This window comes from Botryllus schlosseri, chromosome 2 (assembly GCF_051294905.1).
Source record: "Botryllus schlosseri isolate E-star chromosome 2, Bs_hap1, whole genome shotgun sequence".
In the NCBI taxonomy this organism is placed as follows: domain Eukaryota; kingdom Metazoa; phylum Chordata; class Ascidiacea; order Stolidobranchia; family Styelidae; genus Botryllus; species Botryllus schlosseri.
In genome coordinates, this window is record NC_137237.1 from 21,358,548 (window position 1) to 21,375,935 (window position 17,388).

General features: G+C 40.1%; 1 protein-coding gene across 1 annotated transcript in view; it reads right to left on the reverse strand.

The window, feature by feature from the left end:
- Positions 1 to 17,388, reverse strand: part of LOC145459758 (uncharacterized) — a 40,335-nt gene that overhangs the window by 19,200 nt on the left and 3,747 nt on the right. Inside the window, exons 4-7 of the mRNA XM_080338311.1 lie at positions 15,472 to 15,496; positions 15,046 to 15,097; positions 10,541 to 10,657; positions 1,232 to 1,348 (exon numbers count right to left, since the gene is read on the reverse strand). Of these exons, the coding sequence (XP_080194437.1) occupies positions 1,232 to 1,348; positions 10,541 to 10,657; positions 15,046 to 15,097; positions 15,472 to 15,496 (311 nt within the window). The remainder of the gene's footprint in view (positions 1 to 1,231; positions 1,349 to 10,540; positions 10,658 to 15,045; positions 15,098 to 15,471; positions 15,497 to 17,388) is intronic.

The following is a 17,388-nucleotide window of genomic DNA, read 5'->3' on the forward strand; positions in this document are numbered from 1 at the left end:
AACATACACAAGTGACAAGATACAGTGATTTATACGACAGTGTTTACTTGGTGACTTGAAATTGACTCGTAAATTTTACTCCGAGTCACGAGTCAATGCCCATTTTTGAAGCTCCGAGTCAAGTCAAGTCAAGTCATTTTCCCAAAGTGACTCGAGTCAAGTCAAGTCATAAGAAAAAGTTGACTCGAGTCTGACTCGAGTCAAGTCATGACTCGAGTCATCCCAACACTGGCTCGAATGCGAATCGAGTATTGATTGTAATATTTCGAATCGAGATATGAGACGTGAATATTTCTAGTACTGGAAATTATACACCTCCGTCCCGCTGTGCGGTATGTTGTTATCCACGGGAATTATAGTTTTGACACTTTATTCCTGTCGTCATAGCCTTGAAACCACGACTAGTCGTATTAAGTACAAATATACGGACGTTAGTGAAAATGAAATTTCTTCGAAGTAATGACCAGCCTGCAGCATTTTCACAAATATAATGAAATAGCTGCGGTCGAAAAAAATCTAAAACAAAATTATAATATCTTCAATGCGATATATAGTAGCAAGTAGCCCACTGGCATGACGTTCTGTGTGGTCTTACTTCGCACACAAGGAACATTTTAACTGGTGCCCTCCAACCGGTTGTATCGTGCACCCGAGGGCCTCGGGGTGTAATTATTAAAGGCTGTACCACTTTGATGGGGTGTAGTAGCGTGTACCAGATACCGCATTAACTGTATTTAATACCTTTAGTAATATTTAAAGTCAGACTTATAATTGAAGTAGTTTTCGATTGCTTCGAAGAGGACAATACCGTTACATTCATCTATTGATTTTACTAGAACAGCAGAAATAGGACAAACAGTCAATTAGATTCATGTGTTGTTGTTGTTTAGGCGATTTTAACTCAATGGTTTTGTTCGCCAACTTCACAATAAATGTTTTGCCTTTTAGATAATTGTATTTAATCAGCTGTTATAGTCATTTATGCCCAATCGAAGCCATACGATAGGCTGTAGCTATCACAATATCTGATCGGTAAAGAGATTGCTGAATCTTCACCCTTTGGCGAAGATCTGCGACGGCGACCTTTAACTACTCGGAACAACGTAAACTGACCAGTGGGAGATGGTCGCTATCTCTTAAACACTGAAGTCTGGATCTGGATTCTGGATTCTGTCTGGATACGTGTGACTATTCAGGAACATTAACGAGACAACCGAAAGGATAGTTTTACCTTTAGTGCAATTCCCCTGCTCGATTTTCAATCCAGTAGGACATAGTCGATTGCGATATCTGACATTCTGCATGGAACATTCCGTCCAATTTCCCCAACTGACAGTACAAGCGGCATCTGATGTTGGAAGTTATATCATTACGTATGCTAGTTAATAACTACCACAATGAAGATTGTAAGATCACACTATGGTATAATACTGATAATAATCCCACAAGCGAAAGAAATGACATCCAATCAATTTGTTTCTGGTAATTAGGACCGCATGGGCATAAGGACGAATGACAGTGGCGGCTCGTCCTATAGGGCAACTGGGGCATTGCCCCACCTAAAATTCTGTTCAATAACAATTTAACCATTTATAGACGCACAGCGCTCAATATATATCGAGATCACAGCGAAACCCGCGTTCTTCTTGTGCTTTCGCTTGCAAATGCCCATACATAGCGAAGTCTCCGCGAAAATCGAATTCTCTTCTGTGTTTTCGCTTTGTGAATGCCTAGCCGGGGCTTGCCCCGGTAGCGCTCATAACAAGCTTTCACTATCTATTCTCTCAAAGCTGCGCACAATTAAGAAACGTTGCTTTACTCTCTCCTATTCGTAAAATGGCCGAACAACCGGGGCAAATATGCTTGCTCGCCCCTAAGGTGTGATGTAACAATCGTATCTATATCTGAACTCGGATACCGTGATATGCGTTGAGTCGACCGTTGCTGGTACAGGTCGATTTTGATGGTGTTTCACACCATGATAATTCTTGAAACTTGGTATGTCATGTCGTGATGGTGGTATTTAACACTGTCCTAAGTTTCAGGGTTTCTACTCAAAGTTTAGGGTAGTAATTCCGTTTCCAAAGTCGAGTGTGTGCTGATCGGTCATGTATCGCAAACATATTTCACGCAAAGCCGGTATTGGTCTCCATTGATTTTAACGATGCTCCTTAGCTAGATCCGTCATGAACTTTTACATGGTATGTCTTGATTTTAGTATCGAACGCTGTGCCAAGTCTCAAGGTTGACACTCAATGATTAGGGCAGCAATTTCGTTATTAAGTTCGAGTATGGTATAGATGTGCGCTGATCTGACACTTAGCCTACCTAACGCATTGCGGATTTCACGCAAAAGCCGGTGTATCTGTGTTCCATACTGAGATAGGTGATGAGATGATGATATCATGAAACAGTTTACTAACATCCTCGGTTTGCATTCAAATATTTAGTTTTATTTTATATTCTCCAATGTCAATTTCACCGTGGAATGGTGGCCTTCGGGCCATTTGCTCACAATTACAACCCCTGTCAAGCGCGATAGCTGTTTCGTTTTCGATGGCGGCTAACAGCTGATCGCTTGATCAGCCGATTCCTCAGTAAATATTACGCAAAATTCGGCGTTGATCTGTTCGTATTAATTTTGACAGTGTACCATACCGAAAACGGTCATGAGGCTATACTTCTCGATGATTTCATGTAACAGTGTACCAAGTTTTCGGCTTTCATCCACGTATTTATTCGGTAATATATTTTCCGAAGGCGATTTTGCAGCAGACATATAGACACTATAGACCGTAAGCCGTATGTGTCGTGTGACAGTCTCCAGCCTCAAGGCCAGAATCTCCCAAGCTGTACCGGGACCGAATTTCCGAGGCTGCTATCCGTAGTTCTTCAGAATGATGTTTTGGATTCAATATGACTAGGGCGGTTTTTTTTTTACCTAAAAAAAAGAAAATTTTGACCTAAAAAATCTAAATTTTGACTTTTTTTGACCTAAAAAAACTGAATTTTGACCAAATTTTGACCTAACGTATGCAAATTAGGTGTTTTCCCACATAATGTTAAAATTGTACCACTTATCTTCATTTCTGGTTGGAGCTGACTGTCCTAACGAAGTAGTTTGGCCTGAAAAAACGTTTTTGGCTTAGAAACAGGCAATTTTTTACATGAAAAAAACAATATTTTAACGAAATCTGGCCCCATGAAGAATTCCAGTGGTTACAATATGTATAATGGCAGAAATAACTAAAATATTTTGTAGTACAACGAGAGATACTTTCCTACATTCTTGGGTAGAAAGTGCACGTAGGCTACTTAAGAAGCTTGCCAAGGACGTTCAACAGCAGGCGTTGTTGGCTGACAACACTCAAGTTGTGCGTACACTGCTGGTGCTGGTGACACACCGTGTTGCTTCATTCTGACAATGTTGTCTACATCACAATTTTTCATCATGCGCTTCTTAATGTAAGAATGATGCAATGCGCAAGAAGTCTTTCTTCATTTAGGATATTGCGGTACGTTGACCATAACACCATGTCTACCTATTATTTTTTTTATTTGACCCTTTATGATTCACAATGAGCAGACGATTAGCCGTTTACAACGCTAGGCCTATAAAATAGGCTAAAAGCGGTAAAATATCAAATTATAAGTTCACCGACAGTGCAAAATCTACAATACCAACAAAATGCAGACGTCAAAATTTTTTTGACTTCATGAAAAATTTTGACAAATTTTGACCGAACGCTACAATTTTGACAAAATTTTGACAAATTTTGACATGTCAAAAAAAAACGCCCTAAATATGACATTTCCTTGTCCAATCTATGAGATAACAATTGCGTATGTGTCCGAACTCGTTGACCTTTCCAGTTAGGCATACGCAATCTCTCGATTTATAGTCATTTCCATTTCTGCAGATAAGTAGTCAGGTCAAGTGCGAACATGAATCGTGTTGAATCTTTGCTCCGTACGCCGTTTAGCCAGCTGCCTTTAGAGCAAAAATTAGAGGTAAAGCGACTAGGTCCGTATCAGCCTAGAAATTGCCCATTGATCCAATCGTACGCCGGAGGAAAGCGCACTCGTGCCTTTTCTTCAGCGCATTTCGATAAAAATGAATGGCTTACTTATGGCGAGGATAAAAACGCCTTGTTTTGCTTTTACTGTCTTTTATTCGACAGTGCCGGTACCGGAAGCAGTGGCTCTTGTTGGAACAAAATTGGTTATCGCGATCTGAAGCATTTGTCAGAGCGTCTGAAAACGCACCAAAAATCCCAAGTGCACATGGCTAGTGCAGTTAAATATAAATTGTTTGGCAGAGTAAATGTAATGTCGCAGCTCAATGAAAGTTATCGCGTATCAGTCTGCAAGCACAATGAGCTTGTAGATAAGAATAGGCATGTTCTCTCTCGGGTGATTGATGCCATTAAATTTATTGGAGTTCATGAATTGCCCCTTCGAGGCCACGATGAGAAGGAATGCTCTCTCAATAGGGGGGTATTTTTGGATCTAATTAAATACACGGCTTCCATTGATAGCATTTTGCGCGAACATCTCGACACCGCGACAGTAGCTAAGGGTACCTCAAAGACTATTCAAAATGATGTGCTTGATTCGACGTATCACATCTATCTGCAGCATTTGTTTACCGAGATTGTTGACGCTGAATTTCTATCTATTCAGTCTGACGAAACAACTGACATTACGTGTTTGTCACAACTAGTCGTGATTTTTCGGTTCACGAAATTTGGTATGCCAGTCGAACGATTCCACAGCTTTGTGGCTGTTGACGATCGCACTGCTGTCGGAATTTCTTACGTATTAAAAAAAAACATTACAGCCCTATTCGGTTGAGTCGAAACTTATTGCGCAAACCTACGACGGCGCAGCAGTCATGAGCGGATCGCGACATAGCGTACAAGTTTTAATGAAAGAAGTTTACCCGCATGCGCATTTTTTGCATTGCTACGCGCATCAGCTCAATCTTGTAGTGAAAAAAATGTGCTTAGGAATATCTTCTGTCAAGATATTCTTTGCAAATCTTTCAGGGTTCTCCTCCTTTTTCTCTGTTTCGCCAAAGCGATCTGATCTATTGCGCGACATATGCAAGCACCGGTTACCTAGATGCGTATCAACACGGTGGAACTTCCAATCCAGAGTTGTGCAACGAGTGTCAGAGAGTAGGGTGGAGCTTCTGGAATGCTTCTCAGTGATTGAGAGCTCTCCTGTCTGGGATGATACTTCCATACGTGAAGCGGCGGGGCTTAAACGACTCCTGGAAGACGAAGAATTTTTGTTCTTTTTGAAGCTTTTTTGTGACATCTTCATGCACGTCGATACACTGTACAGCACTTTTCAGTCGCGTATGGCCGATGGTACTACTGCGCAATTGTGTATTGCACATTTTTGTGAGGCAATTTCGCATATCCGGGCGAATGTACACTTCGCTGGTGACACAGCGCTTTTACGTCGTGGGATAAGTGTGCAAAACCTGCTTGTTGCGGCTTACGAATGTTGCGATATACTGATGTCCCAAATCCAACATCGTCTGAATAGTGACCAGTTGGTTACTTTCGCCCTGTTAAATCCGAGAAATTTCCCTGCCTACAAAATTCATTTTCCTTCTGGACTACTGCGCAGCGTGCCTCGTTATTACCCGATGATCGACATTGCTCGGTTGGAGAGCGAGTTGACTTGTTTGTATTCTAACACATCCTTTTCGGAAATTAAAACCACTAGTGAACTTTCAAAATTCCTAGTTGAAAATTCGCTTTCGATCAACTTTGCTACAGTAACTAGCTTTCTGAATATCATTTCGACCACCCCGATTTCATCCGCGGAATCCGAGCGCAGTTTCAGCACATTGAAATGTATCAAGACCTTTCTCAGAAACAGGATGGGCCAAGATAGGCTTAATGCGTTGGCTGTTCTCTCGATTCACAACGACGTGGTTCTGGGAATTCCAGATTTCAATAAACTCGTTATTGAACATTTTGCTAATAAGAAATCACGTCGCGCACAATACTTATACAAGACATAAATTAATGCTGGTGGGCGGACGACTGTACACATCATGTTCTTTCCGAATAATTTCAATCAAGTGAGCCCAGGTAACTCAACCATGTCTATGGCTAAGGAAAAGTGAGTGGTTTTCATCCTTATTACTCGAGGCACACTGACAGTTAATTTACCGATATATTTTGTTATGGCTATGGAAAAAAAGTGAAAAATTCATCAAGATGAAATAATTTATTCATGAAATTGTTTAATGCGATATGTGCTCGCATTTCAATTTAACACAATGCTTTGATTCCTGCTTGAATGATGGCAGGCAGACTCGTAATTAATCTTCCATGGATAACAGCTGGCTTTTTATAATGTTTTACGTTTATGGGTGCCACCGCTTTGATTGCCTATCCCCTGGTCGTAACGCATCAGGATCGTGTACCAAACACTTTCGGACGAGGGCAAATGGATTTGACTCGCTTTCGGGACGAGAATCCATATACAAATCGGGTCACAGGCGCTGCAGCACTTTACAGAATTGCTGAGCATGGAACGATTAAAACACCACAAGGTGTCATGCGAATGCTCTTTGTAGGTAGTTGGTCTGTGTATTTTTGGTATAGTCTTACTCGGCGCATGCGTAATCTCTACCACGAAATCATAACGCATGCTACTAAGGATAACCTGATGATTGATTCGTGGCATGGGAACGATTCTTAGTTCGCGTACATTTTGTAAAATAATCATTTGAATAAAAAACAATGAATAAAACATTTGTTACCGCACTTCAAGTCACGCCACCGGCAAACCTCTCGCGGCACCTACGTTAAAAATCATTGTTTACGGGAAATTCATGTGGCCATCATGAACGTTGAAAAACGCTACTGTGACGTCATATTGATAACAAGTCGCTTGCGGCCCTTGCCCCACCACCCGATATTGTCACGAGCCGCCACTGACGAATGATATACGATTTTGTGGTGATGGAAGTATTGTGATGTAATATCAAAGACGCAAAAACTATGTGGTATAGGCTAGGGCTCTTCAACCGGGGTTATCGTACCCCCTAGCTAGGGTTTACCGAAATGTTAAAAGGGTGTACCACTCAGATGGGGTGTACTGGGGTGTACCATATACGCATTAAAACGGACCAATGACCATAGCCATCACAGTTTCTGTATCAGAACATGTAGACCGAGTACGCAATATCGTACAATGTTCAAATCAACTGTACGCAACTTGTAAGTTACATCCTTTTGCGATGTCAGTAAGCAAATGCTTCTTCTCATCGTTTAAACGTTGGTAATGGACTTATTGATAATTTGTGAAGTAGAACACGATGGAGTTGACATGTGTTCAGCTTGCGATATCTGTCTATAATGATTCTTGAGGAATCCGTCACGAGATTTCAGAAATTTTGAATTGGTTCTTCCTGCGATATGCTTATGAATAGCACAGTGTACATAATTGCAGGGCTCCGTGGACATATGAGCAATGGGCATGCGAGATTATAGCATGCGACACTTGGGCATGCGACAATTGGGCATGCGACAATTGGACATGTGACACATGAGCGTGTGGGCTAAATTACGGGTTAGGGGTGGGTTAGGGTTGAGTTTAGGCTTGGGTAAGGGTAAGTCTAGGAGTTAGGGTATATATAACATCTAATTTCGGGGTTATGTTTCGGGTTAGGGTTAGTTTTAGGGTTATAAGGTCACATGCTCAAATGACGCATGCTAAAGTGTTCAATGCTCAACTATCGTTTTCCATTGTGTCGCATGGTCATATGTCGGGTAACTAATTGCAGGGGCGCAGCCAGGGGTCTCGGCTGAGGGGGTCGATTTCGAGAACCACTGTGTTCGATTATGGTCCGATAACATCGAGCCCTGATTATTATTCAGCATTCTCAACATTTTGCAGCCTTGTTCATCCTTATTTCAACAGGCTAAATGTGGCCAACCTGCCGACGAAAGGTCGCCTGCAGCCATTTCACAATAATTTTGCGGTCCTCTACACGTTATTAAATTTATATGTGTTGGCGGCCGTTAACGTACAATTTGAATTATCGAATTGGTTTCTAAATATTTGAGAGATTTTAATTAAAGTTTAAATCTTATTCATGCTTTGCGGGATTCAGGATAACTTGGATATTTGGTTTTAATTATAATAGTGTAATCTTTGCCTCCCTGTACAATCGCCAATCGCAGAGGCATACGCGAATTGCAGAGGAAAATGATGCACCCCATACGGAAACACCAAGTCGGAATCGTGCGCGTCTCGCGCATGAAGGTTTTTCTGGTAGGCCTACGTTTTGGCGATGCCAATATATATTTTCACTATGCCTACAACCCTGATGGGACGTCGAAAATGACAACATGCAACAATTTTAATGATAAAACCGGGAAATGCATCATCATTAATTGTGTGTCCAAAATTTTCGAAGACACCTCCTGCATCAGCAGCTCTACAGGTTGTTCTGATCACGTGGGCTATGGATCAATATTTTAAAGTAATATATGAAACAAACAATAGTATCGCCGAAATTCATTTTCCAGGCTGAAAATTTTTTCAGAGGAATCCAGTTTACATTTTCCAATTTAACTTGAGTATATGACGTAGAGATGGGTCATGGCGATTTCCCGTCGGAATGCCATATATCTAATCGAAATACGACCATGAATACGACCAAAAGGTTGATCGCCCCCGTGCTATAGGCTTACTACGAAATCAACGTATTATATGATCAGGGGTGTACGAATTTCGAGTAAACGTTAAAAGGGTGTACCATGACGATAAAGGTTGAAGAGCACTGGTATAGGCTACCTGTCGCAGTGGTACAGATGATATTCCTGATAGTTTCAAACTCATCAGTTTATTAGTGATCGATCAATTTTGATAGTTCGGTATAGCCATCACTGCCATTATAAATTTTGGGGTTGATACAATAGCCTGAAAGCCAATCAATTGTCATCGGATGGGTGGATATATAATAATAGGATTTCTTTTTCAGACGGAACCGGATTGGAGCCGGATTCATATGTCGTTTCTGATACAACCGGAGCTAGGGAATTTTTTGATTTGGCCCGTACTCGTTGTGACCTCCATTTAACTCAGGGGTTGTTGTTGATATGTGTGGTAATCATGGTGTTTAACGACTACAATGGTCATTTACAGCAGGAAGATTTTCTTTTCTATTATTCATTCCGAATCTGCCGACTTATAGCACGGCCTACTAACTCAAGGGCAGGGGACACCAGATCAAAACGGGTCGCGGGCCACTTTTCAAATTTCATCGGTACAAAATTTGGCACATAGTTCAGCAACTTAACCACGTTACGTCTATGTTCTCTAACTTGGGCGAAGGGAATAGTTACCACAAAAGAAGTATTTTATTAATAAATACAAAACAGTAAAATATCATGACACCAATTTCCTTTCATTTTGAACTATGAGTAAGCGCATGATACCTGACAACGCTTTTCAGCCACTGAGTGTTATGAATACGAAACAATATTCGTGAGCAGCAGGGTTCTAATGACTCGAGTCACGATTTTCTGAGGACTCGACTGACTCGAGTCATTTTCTCAAAATACGGAAATGACGCGAGTCATTGCGCATGACTCGAACCAAGTCATTTGACACGAGACTCAGACTGCCAAGACCGACATTTCCTTGTAATTTCGAAGAAAGGTCAAGTAACCACCCCATAGGGACTTCGTCTATTGGTACTAGTACTTCAAAAATGCGACTAGAAACTATTAAAAGTGAAGAAATTTAGTAAATCATAAATGCAAACCATTTGATATCACCAAACAGAGTTATAACAGTGGGCTTAACAAGACTTTAACTGGAAAGTGAGCACTGAGCAGTCAACGCAGTGACTTGGACTCGGACTCGAGTCATTATCCCATGACTCGGACTCGAACCTCTGCTCGATGACTCGGACTCGGACTTGACTCAGTGGCGAATTAAAAAATACTCGACTTGACTCGAGTCAAAACTATAAAATGAGATTGACTCGTGACTCGAAGCCTTGTGACTTGGTTACAGCCCTGAGCAGTTTATTACTTCGGCTTAATTGAACTAATACCTTGACTAAGATACTGGCAATACCAACATTTAACCCAACAGCAACATAAATTAAGAACGGTTCAAGTACGCGAAACAGGTAAACCGTCTGCCCTCATTATGGTCCGCGCCAGTCCATTACGACGAATGATCATTAACACAGAAAGGTAATCCCAGCAGAACTGTAGTCGGTGCCAATTTAACAACAAACATACAACACTAAGGAATCGATATTGGGTCTAGCAAGACGCGGTACTAGCTGACAGACTATCTCCTCCTAAATTCCCCCCCCCCCCCGGACGCTGTTTGAGCCTTGGAATTCCGGACATGTATCGGAACCCGCTACGTCTCTCAGCCTAACTTTCACTGAAAAATGATCATTGGTCAATAACTGTATAGTTTATGATATTATCACTTATTTGCGAACGTAGTTAAATGGTCACTGGTCACTGAGCACTTCCCTTACCAAATGAACAATATCCTTGTCCGGTCTCCAACCCGTTTTGGCATTGACGATTACGATATCTAACGTCGTTCGTGGTACATTCCGTCCAACTTCCCCATGTCACGTTGCAAGCGGTATCTGACGATAGAATGCAGATTCTAACTTAATATACTAATCAACTGTTGGGCGCAGACCGTAAACAATTCAACGAGCGACTCGCATCCGACCCCGCGAGCACATATGACTTTGAGAGCCCTGGCTGTTACGATTATATTACTCGTCAACAATTGCAGCAGACTTAAATTGTATCACATGGATTTGTAGGTGGGTATTGGATTGCATTATATCAACTTGTTTCAACTTTTTGAGGTCTCATATTCTATCCTCTCTTTATCTATTTGTGGTATTCATGGTGTTTGTCGACTACTATGGTCATTTACACCAGACCGATATTCCTTATTTTTTTATTCCGTATCGGCTGACATGTAGCACGGCTCACTTCTAGGCTTTTTTAAGATGAGAAGGCGAGGAGGAGCCTAGATTTAAAATTTGGCATTTCAGAGCTAAAACAGCCTTATCTGCGACGTATTCCTTGCTGTTGGGTCATAGCTATAATCATTGTGACGTCATCAGATGTGGTCAAAGTACTTACAATAGGTACTCAAGTAAAAGCAGGAGTAACGGTGTAACTTTCTACTCAAGTATAAGTAAAAGTAACTTTTTATCAGTATATGTAAAACAAGAAGTATTTTTGGCCTAGATTTTGTTATCAGTATCAATTTATTAATCTTTTCTTCTTTTCAAAACATCACAAAACTGCGATACAATGAAAAGATAGGAAGGCGTCGAAACGACTTGGAGTAGTCTTTGAAATCAGCAGCCACCTGTGCCTAGGCGATGTAAAGATGACGAAATCACAGCACACTGAATGGAAAATAAAGCGATATTGTGGCTGTGAAGCATTTGAAAACAAAAATCTTTAGCATTTGGTGTGCCAATGGTTTGGAGAGAGCCACATGGACATGGAAACGATTGTTACTTTTGCTCATGTGGTCTTCTTTTGGATTCAATGTCAAAAATCAGCATAAAATTCAATATCCGATTTGACTTGCGCAATACGACCGATTCCTTATGGGCCAAATGTCACAATTCCATTGCCTTCAAAAGTTTTACCAACAGTTGAAGAAGATTGTCTCGGTGAAGAGTCTTTGTCTGAAGGATGTTATCAACATGAGTGTGATGGTGATCAGCAGCTATATAAAGTTGAAGAAAGCTAAACTAAATAACGTGTTGATAAATTTGAATTTGCCAAAATAATCTGCTCTTATTGTAGGTTCCAGATTAAAAGCAAAGCATATACTTGGCACTGATACCACTGTTGCTTGGTGTTATATGCACCGTGATAGTGAATACACACGCTTCTTTGCCTCCGATTTCTCTTTAGTCTATTGCAGCGGTTCTCAACCTTTTTGTACATGCGCTCCCCTTGGCGATGGTAAAAAAATTGCGCCCCCTGACCCCCCTGCACTTATCGTCATGTCAAAAAGAGCTTATAATCTAATACAGAGGTGGGCAACCTTTCGTTCTAATCACGGCCGCATTTTAATTAGCCTACTTATGTAGCCCAAGGCCGCATTCCAGGGCATAGCCGTAATGAGCTAACTGGACACAAAATACCTATGGTAAACTGTCCATGTTCATTCCTGGTGAACTCCGGACTATTCCACTTTTCACAGCGACCTATTGTACGCACCGAAATCGCGAAATTTTTCAGATTCACAAATGAATTCCGTAATTAATAGTAGCACTATCACATATTATTATCAAATATTTATCCTTTCTCACCCCATGTGATCAGATTCACCGGTAGAGTTGATGGAAGGAGTGCGTTCGAAAATTTAGGGCAAGTCATAAATGATAATGCATCTTCGGCTGGGATAATTGTTATTAGTCGCTTTGTTGAATGCTTTTATTTTTTGACCCCTCCATCGGGATTGTCGAACGTATCGGTAGTGGAAATAGTAGAAATATATTGATATCGCCCAAAAGTACCATAAACAATTTTTTTTCGTGAGGAGCACACGATTCCGATTCCGGCTTAGATTGAAAAGGGCGCTCCTATACCAAAATCAAAAAATAAAGCCGTGTTAAATGGCACGGAGCGCGAGGAAAATTTCAAGATTACTTAAAATCTCTCAAAAATTTGGGAGTGAATTCGTAATTTAAATTTGCATGTCGATGGCCGCACAAATTCCCTTCTACGGCCGCAGTTTGCCAACCCCTAATCTAATAGTCTACATATGGCAGGCTATATCCTACACCCCGTTTGAATCCGCATTCCAGTTGTTGAGTCTTTTACATTTTTGACAAATTTACCCAAACGTGTTTGAAAATAACAAAAAACATTGACAACAGGACATCAATTTATTTCAAGGTAGGTGGCACTGAGACTATAATCCTAATACTGGTAGTGACTATAGAGAGCACGGCGTCGTTCTGTCCAGCCATGCTAAGTGTGATAAGTTTTGGAATTGAACTGAATTGTGTTGATTTAGAGTAGCTTAATTGAGGGCGAAACCGGGCAACCTATATTGCATCCAAGTCTGTCTTAGGCAGTGCAGTTCGCCAGCTATTAACAAAAAAACCGAGCTTTAGGCTACTGCCAAAGCTATGAAGTAATGAATGACTTACACGTAGGAATTGCTCCATATCTTCAAAGAATATAAAAAATTCACACAAATGAAGTTGCAATCAGCCTATACTCCGTAGAGCGCGACAGCTGGAGTTTGAATTTGACAAACTTTATTGAATACGAAATGAGTTTCATCATCAACTATCGACTTTTCAGAATGGTTGTGAAACACATCTTTAGTCACGATTTATAAAGACTTTGTCAATTTCTCGCGTCCCCCTGAGAGCCTCCCGCGCCCCCCAGGTTGAGAACTACTGGTCTATTGTGTCGACGTTCAAGGTCTCATAGAGACGTTGGAAACTGCGAATTGCGCCTCTTTGTTTATGTACCAATTCTAAAAACTGTTTTGTCGCACAATGCAAATCAATGTGTTTCTATCCCTGTAGCTGGTACAGCTGGCATCAAAGAGTCTTACGAGAATACGAAACTTTTGATTTCAAATTTTTAGTATAGTACTCAAACTACTCAAACGTGTGAAATTTCCGTTGATTTTGAATTCATAAATATGCTACTGGTTCAACCGTCGAGAACTACAATGTATCCTTATTTTATGTGTGAATGGGACAGTAGAAATCATTGAATTAGACGTAAGTGGCTGATTACGGAGTATCTTACACCAGGCTTCAAAATGTTCCAGAGCCTGCTCTTATCGACAGATCTAATGTTGGATTTCCACCCATATATATTAAACTGGATCTCATGAAAAAGTTTTTAAATGCTATGATCAAACAGAGTGCATTTTCTAAATACATTGACGAAACGTTTCCTAACTGAAGTTTATACAGTAGAGGTTGAATTTGTAGGACCTCAAATCAGAACACTCACCAAAAACCTCTATTTCTTATTAGGAAGGCGGATTTGGAAAAAAATACATGACTCTCTTTCATTAAAGCTGCATCTAAATTTCATGGAAATACTAAGGATTTTGATTATTTGGAGGGTTTAGTTTAAGATAATAAAACCTCAAATCCAATAAAGTAAGTTTAAAGCTTTGTAGGATGTGTTTCGTATCATATACCGACCTAAACGGGCATAAGCGCCCTAAATACAGCCGTTTTTGAGTAAAATTTTTATTCGAATTTTGCGAAAAATTGCGACGGGATGAGTGAATTCCGACAGCAAATTCGGAATCAGCACCTTCAAATTAGGTAAACTCAATTAATCGTTCTGAAAAAAAAATTGAAAAATTTCGACCAGTGTTAAAAAAATCTTGACTTGATAGAAAAAAAGGGCCCTCATTTCGTAATCAGCATGGGAAAATCGACTTGATAGTCATCAATTTGGCCCGAAAGTAAAAATCATGACGACCAATGTAATTATGGTCAGAGGCTACACAGTAAATTACGTACCTAGTTAAGCAGTTCTATTGGTAAGCGTGAGCGATATAATGCCTTTTTACATTTATATTTAAATCTACATTCCTTACTCGATTCAGAATGAATGTTTATTCCATCTGCGTTCATAAATGCATTTGAATCATGTTACCTCGTTTCGAAAATTTTTTTCGAGTTAATTTCAAGTCGACAAATATTTTCAGTTTGGTTTGTTAAATTACAATGAGCGCAATGTGCAATGAGCAATGAGCATTATATAAGCATCATTGCAGTCCTGAATATGGGTATCCCAGTTGATCTTTTAAATGTCATATTGGAAGAGCATTCCTTCTTAATTCAGGTATCGTATTGATCAGGTATACTCATATAACTTATATCTTATATATCGCATCATGATTGGATAGTTTTCTGAGAGGAGCTATTTAGAAATGACTTATATCACCATGACTATGGAATATGAATCTTACAAATAACATTTACTATCAAAGACTTTTACGCACTTTCCTCATTCGCATCTGTCAACTGCAATTGCAATATCAACTCCAGCAAAATCTGAAATAGATAGAGAAATAATAGGTTAAAGACAACGATGACACAAGTTCCAGCAAGCACGGCGTAGCAAGATAGAGATATGTCATGGAACAGCGGTTCTTAAACAGGGGCCCATAGACCCCATGTGAGTAGAAAGCACCGAAGAAGGGGCCACGGAATGCATTGACATTATACGCTATTGAAGGCCGAAAACTATTTCTCAAATCAACATTAAGTAGATATTTCTGGGCGGATTTATTCTACTAGAAAACTTTATACGGGCGCAAATTCGTGACAAGTGATTTATGCTTTCAATTTGGTCACCATCCCTTTCAACGAAATAATAGTAAGATAATAATAAAAAATAAAACAAGAGTTGCAGAATTGATTCTAGCCTTCTTCCCATCTCCCAGCATGCACCTGTGAATATTATCATGCGGGGTGAAGGAGAATAAAAAATATTTATGATATAAATGCAAGTTAGGCCGGGAGCGGCGCAATGGGCCAAAAACACATTTTTGTTTTAAATTTATTTCGAGCCCAGAAATACCAATGAACTTTAGCAAAACGATGGATGAAAATAAAACGCATATAGTTCCAAAGAAAAATGATTTGAAAATTCGAATAAGCACCGCCACTCGAAAACGTATCCACAATTAGACTGGCGGTGAGTGAAAATGGGACGGTATAAAAAATTTAATACCGCGCCAGTTAGCAAGTAACTGAGAACTTTTGAAGAAAAGGGTGGATTAGCAAGTGTCGAAGACCAGTTCACATCACGAAGTTTGAAATCGTAATGAAACTTGCATGAAGATCGCTGCCGACTCGTCGACCCAACTTGATTATAAGGAATCAAAACAAACTTAATATCCTCCCATTATTGCCTGGTACTGCAAAAGATGTTTAAGGGAGTGTTGGTGACGATCTTGCTTCTGCGCACTCTTCTGTTTATTTTTATAAATTTTGTGAAATATGCTTTTGGATATCAGCGGACCAATGTGCCCCATATAAATTGTCCCAATGCGCCTCGCCACTTCTCCAAAGCAAAAATATCTCTAAAACTTTAACATCGCGATCCTGCGCCTATAGAATAGCATACTGGGCGACTAATAACTGCTCCGAATAAGCTTTGTACTTATTTCAAGCACAAAAAACGAGATATACACAAACACCTAAAACACGATCGAAAGGTAGCGATGTAAATTTACTCAGGTCAGCCAAATTAAGAATGTTGTCATCTTCTCAAAAAGACAGTGACCTTGGCGAAATGAAACCGCATCAGGATTACGGCTGATACGGCACTACTAAATCATCGAAGCGAATACGTTTCCGGTCTGATTTTAAAAATATTTACGATGTACCATTGTGCCCCATCTTCCCCTATCATTATTATTGACAAAATATCCATTACCCGTAAAAAACTTTCACGATGCGTGCGATTAAGACAACGAAGGTGTGGTAGGTGGATAGAAATAAATATAGATAAGTCTGGCCTTCGTGATATGCATAATTCCAGTTCATATTGGCTACCGAGAGAGAGTTATTTAACCGTGTGTAGTACCGGTGTATAGTGATAAATGACCCATATTCGATAATGGGCTTTGGGCGGTTAAAAATTGTGCTGAAAATCCTAGGTGTGCCAAGACCAGCGTTTGGGGCGAGCTGACAAAGTGCTGTCTCTATCCTAGACAGGGGTGCGAAATACTTTCATGAGAGCTCAAGGGGTACAGGCGATCAAAAGGTTGAGAAATACCGTTTCAGAACAGAATTTAGGTGCGTGTGGTATTATGTGTTAGCAGAATACATATACAATTATACATACAGTCACACACATACGTCCGGGGCGGTGAATAATTTATAGATCGTTATCTGTATTTCCCGTGACGCAGAATATCACGTAGTAGGCTAGTACTTGACTACTTCGATTAGATATAGATAGAAATCGTGCAAATTCCAAAATGAACATACTGGCATTATCCGATTTGATTATGTCACAGTGGACATGTGACATGTGTAGATATTATGACTATTTATCTAATGAAACATTTGATCGATTATATCCAATGGTCGGTAACCGCTATAGTCCGCGAGGATCGCGTCACTAGTCCCCGACAAGTTCATATACTTTTGTAAGTTGGAAGGTTCAAAATTATAGCGGTGAAGATCATTGATAGAAATTAAATAAAATTCCACATGCCCGTTTCACGATCGAATACCCCACTTTTCGAATGCAAATTTGTAGCATCAATATATCTTTGCATAATAGCTCATTCGTAAATAGATGCACGTTGAGCTTTTTAACTGAATAATGC